A 10,363-nucleotide genomic window follows, 5' to 3' on the forward strand; every position below is an offset into this window, starting at 1 on the left:
CTACTATGGGCAAGCGAACTCGCCTCCCACAAACAGCGAATACAAAATTTGTTCGTACAACGAACACACAAAAAACTCGCCAAGGAAAGCGAAGATGCCACACCGCTGGACAACAGTTTACTAAGAAATAAATAGAAGCAATAAATTGCTGCCCAGCTGAGCAACAAAAATGACTTACCCCGGCGAATTCTTCAATTTTTTCTTCTATAGATAGAGCCGAAACTCATGTCTATCTTCGTTCACAGCAAGTAGCCAATCATGCGCAGTGAGCAAACCGGAAGTAAGCAAGCTACTTACCACACAGCCACTCCTGCGCCTGTAAGTTAAATTCTTCACAAAATTTTGCTGCTATGTTTTACCTTGCTGACAACATTTTTGTACATGATTTGCATGGCTCTCACTAGATGTTCATCAACACCTTATTTTCTTTATTGACCAACAAACTATAGAGTGTAGTGTCCTGTCAAAAGCCTTTTCCACATCAATGAATGCCAAATGTAGTGGTTTGTTCTCTGCTTCGAATTTCTCCTCTAGTCATCTCTCAAGGAAGAGAGCAACAGTGCTACTTATCCTGATTTCTTGACTAAAATCCAAACTACTTCTCATCCTAATTAGCTGTACTAAACCCTGATAGTTTCATAACTTGGTCCCTCAGTTTGAAGCCTCTGTAATTGTTTCTTTCTGGAGTATCTCTTTTGCCCTTGTAGCAGTTGATAATGATACAGCTATGTCAGTCACTGGGTAGGATTCCTTCCTGCACTACTCGACTGATTATGTGAGTAACTAGTGACTATTTTACTTTGTCAAATATATTTAGCGTCTTAGTTGATTCTCTGAAGTATTAGCTACTTTCCGCATCTTCAAATTTTTAATGGCCATTTTGACCATATAGCTGTCAATTTCAATAGCTGGTCCACCCACTTTATAAAATAGGCACAGCATATTCTAGTGTAACATAAAAGGAAATTAAAGGGGTTGATAATTAGAAGAGTATGTGGCTCTACAACACTGCCTCAAAAAGCCTTTCCAACCCATTCTAGCAAGTAAAAGTGGATACAAAAATGATGATGACGATGATAATGATGGTAATGCTGATGATAATAGTCCCTCTATCGGGTCTACTTGGGACAGTCCTCTTCTTCCACAAGTATTCCCTTCCCCTCAGTCAGCAACCTCTTATAATCGCATTTCTATGCCTCCCTTTTTTTTTCTCAGCGTCAGTGAAGGAGAGTGTGCTGTTATTATCATTGGGTACACATTTCTCACCAACCACGACTGAATTCATACCGACACATCATTTTATAACAAAAGACACCATCACTTAATAAGAGATCTATTCTACTACACTCACCTGACCCTCCGGTCCTCCCAACCCCGAAGGGTTTCCATAGACTATGGGATCAACTTTTCCTCCCTGTAATAGAAATATTTATAAATGAGTACCCCACAAACCCCATAGCTGTATATCTATTATGATTGGTATACAATATTTATATATCATTTTATGATTAAGTACATCATAATTGTATATTAAATATCATTTATTATACCATATCATTTCATTGAGAGCTTATGAATTTAGCATATTATCACTGTATACCATTTTATCAATGGACATGCCATAATTGTATAAGTGACAACAGCCCATAAATCCATTGCTTCATTCTAGATTCAATAGTGTTAAGTAGATGAGAGGCTAACATTCCCTTGGATAAGATTTTCATTCTACCACAAGTAATATTTCCCAAAGATCTGAAATCTATTTTTCATATCTAGCTTAACAAGAGCCAAAGAATTACCTAAAATCTGAAGACACTGTAAATTCATACAGTATTTTACACCTTATAAGAGGCACTACTTTATTCTTTAAACACATCTTCAAAAATGTGTTTCTCAAAACAAAAGTGATGGATAAACAGATATATATATATATATTGATAGAAAGGACAACAAAAGAAAGAAAGAGACCTCGATATTATGTAAATAGAGGAATTTGTAAAAATATGTGACACTTATTTGAAAAATGGCCGGATAACTGAAGAGATGGCGTCATGGGTTCCCGCCCCGTCATCCGAAACTCAGAGTTTTGTCATGGCTACCGAATAAGTGTCACATATTTTTACAGATATATATATATATATATATATATCCCAATATGTTAATGATGGAAAGTATTAATTGAATTGTGCAGGAAATTAGTATAAATAGGCTGAGTGGTGATGATGGTTTTGTGGTGGTGGAAAGACAAGTTTTTATGTAAGATTGTAGAACTGTCTGATACATTTTTTTTTTTTTATTGTTAAAGAAATCTTTATTGAAAATAATAAGTAGGACCGAATAAAAGACTACTTTATTATTTTTTTTTGTAATAAGTAAGTCAGATGAGAGGGAGAAGCAGTGCTCATAATCTCCGCAAACTCTCCAAGACTGGTGAGACTGATGCAGGTAATGCTCAACCTTAAGAACATATGCAAGAAAAACATCAACAGTGAAGGAACACAGATTCAAGTCTGAATGTATGCAACCATATAAACTTCACAGACAGCAACCAAAGACCACATGATGGTGTTTAAATAAGGCTGTGTATGAGGTTTATCACTCACACTAAAGTACTCAAACACCAAGCGATATCATTTACGTTTTAGCATTCAGATTACTTTGTCAAATGTAATGCTTATTTATTCATGTTACCATTTTGAGCGTGGCCGTTGCCAGTACTGCTGGACTGGCCCTCGTGCCGGTGGCACGTAAAAGCAACCACTACACTCTTGGAGTGGTTGGCGTTAGGAAGGGCATCCAGCTGTAGAAACTCTGCCAAATCAGATTGGAGCCTGGTGTAGCCATCTGGTTCACCAGTCCTCAGTCAAATCGTCCAACCCATGCTAGCATGGAAAGCGGACGTTAAACGATGATGATGTTGTTTTGAATAACTTGTGCATTATCTCATAGCTTTGAGACCTTGATGATATGACTGTTTATCATCATCATCATCATTTAAGGTCCGTTGTCCATGCTGGCATGGGTTAGATGGTTTGACCAGGGCTGGTAAGTTCGAAGGCTGAACCAGAATCTAGTCTGACTTGGCATGGTTTCTACAGCTGGATGCCAACCACTCTAAGAGTGTAATGGGTGCTTTTACATAGCACAGACATGGGTGCCATTTGTGTGACACCAGTATCTGCTATGACTGCGATTTCACTTGGCTTGAATAATATCAAAGGGTAAGTATGAGAGGCTGGATTTGGCCAGTTCAAACATAAAATGGAGAATATCTGGGCTGGGTACAGTTAGTTTAAATGCTTAAGCGCTAACACAAGCTATGTATTGGATCTACCAGCCATTTAATGCAAAAACGTAATGTACAAAGTAGTAACTTTGACTGTGTTGGTTTCTGGGAGAAAAATATATTGTCTTTCCAGAATTGGGGTGAATCTTCTATGATGCAGTGTCTTACATGGTGCAAAACGATGATGGATATCACATTGATTGCTCTGATGAGTGTTCTGTTTGATCAAGTAGGACTACCTACATAATGGAGTTATAGTGTAACAGGTTGAGTATTTCCTAGACACTTGTAGCCTTAACATAATGTTCAGGCAGATTCTGTGTTACATTATCTGAGACAAAGCTGACCCTTGGAATTGCAGGTACAATCCATTTGATAGTTTCTAGAATAGTGTATAGTGAAAAGAGGTTGGATAACCCCACGGTATGGTTTCAAGTGAAAAAAAAACCCAAAAAAAACAAAGGTGTGGGAAAGAAAAAAAAAAAGATGTGGGAATGAAAAAAAAAAAAAAAAAGAAATGGATTAAAACTTTTACCTTGTCCACAGGTTCTTCTTTTACTTTCACTTCTGTTTCCTTTGGACTAATCTTCTCAACACTTGGGGAACGACTAGGAGCTGCTTTAGGGAGAGACTTGGAGCGAGAACGGCTTCGATTTCTTGATGACGACCTCTTTCTGGGAGAATGCTTCTCTCTCCTGAAAGCAAGGATGTAACAAATAAAACAATGACTAAAATACTTCAGCCATCTCTCATCCCTTAGAAAAGAATGGTTGTGAGGTTTAAAGTGTTAAGCTACTTATTGAATAGACATGTTAAAAACTTTACAACTCCACTGTGTTGTATCAATGGAGAAGGCATGTAACTTAGCTTGTCTCAATCTGCATGGCTGACAAATAAAATACAAAAAAGGTGTCAAGAATAGTGGAGATAACTAAGGGATTGAGATCATCATCATCATCATCGTTTAATGTCTGCTTTCCATGCTAGCATGGGTTGGACGATTTGACTAAGGACTGGTGAACCAGGTGGCTACACCAGGCTCCAATCTGATCTGGCAGAGTTTCTACAGCTGGATGCCCTTCCTAATGCCAACCACTCCAAGAGTGTAGTGGGTGCTTTTACGTGCCACCGGCATGAAGGGCCAGTCAGGCAGTGTCTGGGACAATAGCGTGTTGGTTGAAATACACTTCAATATTTAGTTTTGTTAAGGCAACGAGTTGGCAAAACTATTAGCATGCTGGGCAAAATGCATACAGGAATTTTGACCATCTTTATATTCTGCATTTGAATTCTGCTGAGGTCGACTTTGCCTTTCAACCTCTCAGAGTTGGTAAAATAAGTACCAGCTGAATACTGAGGTCAATGTAATCGACTTACTCACTTCCCAGAATTTTGCTGAAAAGTAAAATTCCAAAGGCAACTGGTAGCATCTATTTAAGATCATTTGAATAAACTTACCTTCTTTCTCTTGACGAAGGCCTAGAGCGACGAGCATATCTATCTCGAGATCGGCTCCTTCGGTCTCTGTCACGACTGTGCGAACGTTTTCTCTCACGAGATCTTGACCTTCGAGAACGGCGAGACCTGTCAGGGCTCCGGGAACGACTGCGGTGTCTTCGCTCGTGAGACCGACTGCGAGATCGGCGTCTGTAGGATCTTTACATAGAAAAAAAAAAAAGAATGATTATGAAAGAGAAATAAAATATAAGAAAAGAAATTATGTGTAGCAAATACAACCTATTGTTAAAAATTATAGAAACCATACAATGTATGCTGCCTTTTCTGCATAACAAGAAAGGTGTTTAAATAGATTTAATTTAAGTCATTATCATACAGAGTATCCCAGTATTACACATATATACTTCCAAAGCCCTAACGATTCTTCCAGCACAATATATAATAATATTAATAAGACTGTTCAAAATGTTAACGTTTGCAGCACTTGACTTTTATTCTCAAGCTCTAATACTTCACTGTTCTCAGTTCAAATACTTTTTAGGGCCAACTTTGCATTTATACTTCAGGGACCATTAAAATAAGTACCTGCAATATCAGGGTACTTACAGGACTACACACCTACCCAGCTGATGGCATTTAATAAATAAAAATTGGATATGCTGTGAGAAGACCAGATATAACACTGGCCACACAAGGGGTTCCTATTTTAGAGAAGAATTTAGTAAAATATAGTATCACATTATCTAATGTCCTTTCCTGATGAGGGAATTTGACTGCTATTTTCAGCTGGTTGAATGATCACATAGAAACACCTTTGTTGGATTGAAGTGGGGCAAAACTATAGTTGGAAGTAGAGCTAGTATTGTATTGTGAATAATAAAAGATGTTTTTTGTCCCGTTTCACAAAATCTAGACCAAGTGCTTAAGAAATGTGATGCTGCATGGCAGTGAAATATTGGTAATGAGTGCAAAGAGATTAGTAGCACTTGAAAAAGTACAATAAGAACAGGCTAAATATATTTTCGAGTAGGATGTGCATTTAACTTAACAAGAGAAAAACTGAGTGCAAATTAGTTCAGAAAGCAACTGGGCATCAAAAGCATTGGCAGAAATATTTAAGAGAGATCAGTGCTAGTGTGAACATGAAATGCATGTAGATAATGTAAACTATACAGGCACAGGAGTGGCTGTGTGGTAAGTAGCTTGCTCACCAACCACATGGTTCTGGGTTCAGTCCCACTGCGTGGCACCTTGGGCAAGTGTTTTCTACTATAGCCTCGGGCCGACCAAAGCCTTGTGAGTGAATTTGGTAGATGGAAACTGAAAGAAGCTCGTCATATATATATATGTGTGTGTGAGCCTGTGTTTGTCCCCCACACCATTGCTTGACAACTGATGCTGGTGTTTACGTCCCCATAACTTAGCGGTTCGGCAAAAGAGACCGATGGAATAAGTACTAGGCTTACAAAGAATAAGTCCTGGGGTCGATTTGCTCAACTAAAGGCAGTGCTCCAGCATGGCCACAGTCAAATGACTGAAACAAGTAAAAGAGTATATGAAGAAGTGTAGTAAGTTGATATATTGAGAAAAACATAGGAAGAAAAAAGTTAGACCCATCATCATCATCATCGTTTAACATCCGCTTTCCATGCTAGCATAGGTTGGATGATTTGACTGAGGACTGGTGAAACCAGATGGCTACACCAGGCTCCAATCTGATTTGGCAGAGTTTCTACAGCTGGATGCCCTTCCTAACGCCAACCACTCCGAGAGTGTAGTGGGTGCTTTTACATGCTACCAGCATGAAGGCCAGTCAGGTGGAACTCGCAACGGCCATGCTCAAAATGGTGTATTTCACGTGCCACCTGCACAGGAGTCAGTCCAGTGGCACTGGCAATGATCTCGCTCGAATGTCTTTTCACGTGCCATCGGCACAAGTGCTAGGAAGGCAACGCTGGTAACGATCACGCTCAAATGGTGCTATTTACGTGCCACTGGCACAGAAATCAGAGAAGTTGGAATTCACAGATTAGATGGTGCAGAAGCTGTTCTGAAGACCAAAGTAGACTGTAAATAAGTATGGTAGTATGGTTTAAGGTTGAACGAACTAAGTTCATGACTTCTTTAGAACTGCTTCATTTTACTTACACAGTTTATTACTTTGGAAAAGCATGAATGTTACAAGTTCAAGTTTACTTCAATAATATTATAATTTTTCTGACCATTTCATTTTGTGTGTGTGTGAGAGAGAGAGAGAGAGAGAGAGAGAGACAGACAGACAGACAGACAGAGAGAAATTATGTGATTCTGAAGCAAAGAAAAAGATAAGATGAAATAAAGCAAGAGCATAAAACAATATAAGAATCAAACTCCCTTTGGCAGTTAATGACTTAAAAAAAAAAAAAGAAACTGTTATAAAAACCCGATAAAAACCATTTTTGTGGTTTAAGAAAGCAGAGATTGGGAGCAAAAAGAAACAAAACAAATACTTGCAGTTCTCTTCTGAAAATAAAGAAATAAATATTTAAATACAGAATACTGAGGTATCAGATAATATAATTCAAGAAATAAAAGATGGATTCTTATTTATAATTAACATCATCATATATTATTATTTCTTTTGTCAGTAATTATAACTTTACAGAAAAGGTGAGAGAGAGAGGAGAAGAGAAAAAAAAAAAGGAAGTATACGTATGTGCATGCACACAAAACTATGATGCTGTCTAAATCACACACAAGCTCTCAGATTCTGACAGAGGGTCTATTCAAATGCATCAACCCCAGTCTGTTATTTATTATTATTGATCCATGAAGGAGAGAAGAGAAACTTGACCTTTGTAGGACTTGAAGAGAAAAAAAAACACCCCTAAATGCTGTAAGGTACTTTAGTTTGCTGCCTGTTCTAATGGTTTTGCTGGTTACTATTCTTTCCTGTAATATAATAAATTCTGTAAGATGGGACTATCCATCATAGTCACTTGATTTTAGTTTGTTGTATTCATTAAACAGATTCATCATCACCATCATTATCATTTAATGTCCACTTTTCTATGCTCATATGGGTGGGATGGAATTTTTTGAGGCACATTTCTACAGCCAGATGCCCTACCTGTTTCCAAGTAACGTAATACTTTCCCATGGCCAAACACGTCTTAGAAGATTGTAAATGAAGGACACTATTTGCATGATAGTGACACCTACCTTGCCTCAAACTATCATGTGATGCCAGAGCAAGGAGACAGTAACACACACATACATGATAGGCTTCTTTCAGTTTCCATCTACCAAATCCTTTCACAAGATTTTGGTTGACCCAGGGCTATAGCAGAAGACACTTGTCCAAGGTGCCATGTAGTGGGACTGAGCCCCAAACCATGTGGTTGGGAAACATTTTATCACACTGCCACATTTGTTAAATAGGTCATATTAAATAATTAATTTACACTTGTGCTAAATTCTCGAGTAGAATCCCTGGGCGATGTTTCGCCTTTAGTAACTAAACTGTCGTTTTCACAACTCAACACTACGTGACATGGCAGGGCATTTAAATTACAGTTACAAACACTCCAATGGGCTTCTAAATTTTACTGTCTACTCAAATTCACTGTATGCTATGTAGATAGATTAGGTTCTATTCCCGGTCAAATCTATAGCTAGCTATATTCTGAATTTCGCTAAGTTGACGTTTTTATCAAGATGCAAAGAATCAATTTAGTAAGGGCATCAACGTCACACGTCAACAATTTTCTCAAACCGTGACAGTCCTTTCAGATTTAAGAAATAAGTAATGTTAAGAAGAAAACAAAAAGTCTGAGTGAATCCTAATGTGTGTGTGTGAGAGAGAGAGGATGACAACTAAGTTTATTTTCAATTTCTCTTCAGTTGTTCACGTTTTGTTTATGACTCAAACATTTAGAACTCATGAAAGAGCCACAATAGTTATTAACCTTGTGATAGAGTTGTCTGAAACAGTTGGGTAGGCACGTTTTCTTCCTGACTGACTGTCTGTTTTGTTTGAAAAATAAAATACATTCATGCGTGCATAGCATTAGACATTAATGATTTCATAGCATATACCTCTGTGTCAACTCACATTGCTTCGTAAAGACTAGATCAAGTAAACAAGTTATTGCATACATACATGCATCTTAAATATGTATATGAACAGAGAGTATTATATATATATATATATATATACATATAAAGATACATGTAGACAAAAAATCGGATTTACAGCAATGATAACATTGGGGGATATACATATATAGGGAGAAATAAATTGGCATATAATCATTGTTATTGTTATGAATATTTTGAGTTCGAAATTTAAGTGGAAATCAATCAGATGTTGATTTTAACGGCTACAAAAATCTTCCACCGGTATATCTATTCACTAGCGATACTAAAAACAAAATTATGGGATAGTGTCTTTCGACAATTAACTTATTAATTAAGCAGACAATAATATAACCAACCTGATATCGAGTAAACAAAACTCGATTCAATTATTAGTAGTGTTTTAATTCTATTGTGGATTGCTTAATAAATCAAGATGTGTTGTTAGAAGGAAAGAGAGAGAAGAAACAGAAGAAAGATCACGAGATAGAAGAAATACTGCTGAAACGAATCTAATTTGTTTACTTAATTGAAGATGAGAAACGTGCTGTAAACTCAATCATTTATGATTTTGGTTTCTGTTTGTTGGGTGTCAAGCAATATATTTAAGCATCGATACAAAGTACAGCCTTAATATTATTTATTATTAAATAGATTAGGTATATACTTGTTAAAGAAACGGATAAAATCGTCCTACCTGCTAGGCATAATGTAGTTTTGAGCAAGTACTTTCACACATCAATTAGAGAAAGTATCATCAGAAGCCATCTTGGTCTATGTGATCACGATTGTCATAAAAAAAAACATCAAATATAATTTGCTTCGGTAAAACAAGTGGAATTATCCCTTAAAAATCTTATTTTAATTTTAGCATATTTTTCAGGATTAATTTTTTTTGTTCCTCAAATAATAAAAATTTCAAGTATAAACTAAATATGCAATCAGGCACAAATCTTTACTGCGCATGCTTCGTTAATACTTCCGCTTGTCACACGTGTTTTGAATTCGACATAAAAGTTTACCTGTATTGGTAAGTCTTAATTGGTTATTATTTTTGGTTTACAGTATTAACTAGTATATCGAAAGCATTTAAACTCATCATTTGTTATAGTTTAATGTCATTGAACTTGACATTTCTATGTGTGTACATACAAACACACCTTTGTGGCATAACTACAGGGTTTTACCCCCCAGACTTTGGGAGGTCATAACTTTCAGAAAAATGAATATTTTTTAATGAAATTTTCTATGCATATAGTATTTACTATGTAGAATCCGATGAAAGTGTTTTGGAATGGGGGTGGGGGACAATTTTCGGAAATTCCAACAGAGTCCACTTAAATTCTTAACTTCCAGGAAAATTAATATTTTTTCGTGAAATTTTCTACAAATATACCTTGATGTATGTACATTTTGAGCATGTAGGAATTTTGAAGGAAACAACTGCAGGTTATTTTTGAGAAGCGTTCCCCACTCGGTGGTGTTTCGGAGCAAGTCGTCCAT

General features: G+C 36.8%; 2 protein-coding genes across 3 annotated transcripts in view; one reads left to right on the forward strand and one right to left on the reverse strand.

Moving 5' to 3' along the window:
• Positions 1-9,701, reverse strand: part of LOC106869362 (probable ATP-dependent RNA helicase DDX46) — a 32,986-nt gene extending 23,285 nt beyond the window's left edge. Inside the window, exons 1-4 of one of the 2 annotated variants that reach the window (XM_014915084.2) lie at positions 9,558-9,701; positions 4,745-4,942; positions 3,822-3,981; positions 1,352-1,414 (exon numbers count right to left, since the gene is read on the reverse strand). In XM_014915084.2, the coding sequence (XP_014770570.1) occupies positions 1,352-1,414; positions 3,822-3,981; positions 4,745-4,942; positions 9,558-9,568 (432 nt within the window). In that variant the 5' untranslated portion in view covers positions 9,569-9,701. The remainder of the gene's footprint in view (positions 1-1,351; positions 1,415-3,821; positions 3,982-4,744; positions 4,943-9,557) is intronic. The other variant, XM_052968676.1, reaches the window with a different exon arrangement.
• A 107-nt stretch (positions 9,702-9,808) lies between these two features.
• The window catches only part of LOC106869349 (H/ACA ribonucleoprotein complex subunit 1), a 6,437-nt gene continuing 5,882 nt past the window's right edge, over positions 9,809-10,363 (forward strand). The window contains exon 1 of the mRNA XM_014915065.2: positions 9,809-9,890. The gene's annotated coding sequence lies outside the window, so the exon portion shown is untranslated. The remainder of the gene's footprint in view (positions 9,891-10,363) is intronic.

This window comes from Octopus bimaculoides, chromosome 6 (genome assembly GCF_001194135.2).
Source record: "Octopus bimaculoides isolate UCB-OBI-ISO-001 chromosome 6, ASM119413v2, whole genome shotgun sequence".
Classification (NCBI taxonomy): domain Eukaryota; kingdom Metazoa; phylum Mollusca; class Cephalopoda; order Octopoda; family Octopodidae; genus Octopus; species Octopus bimaculoides.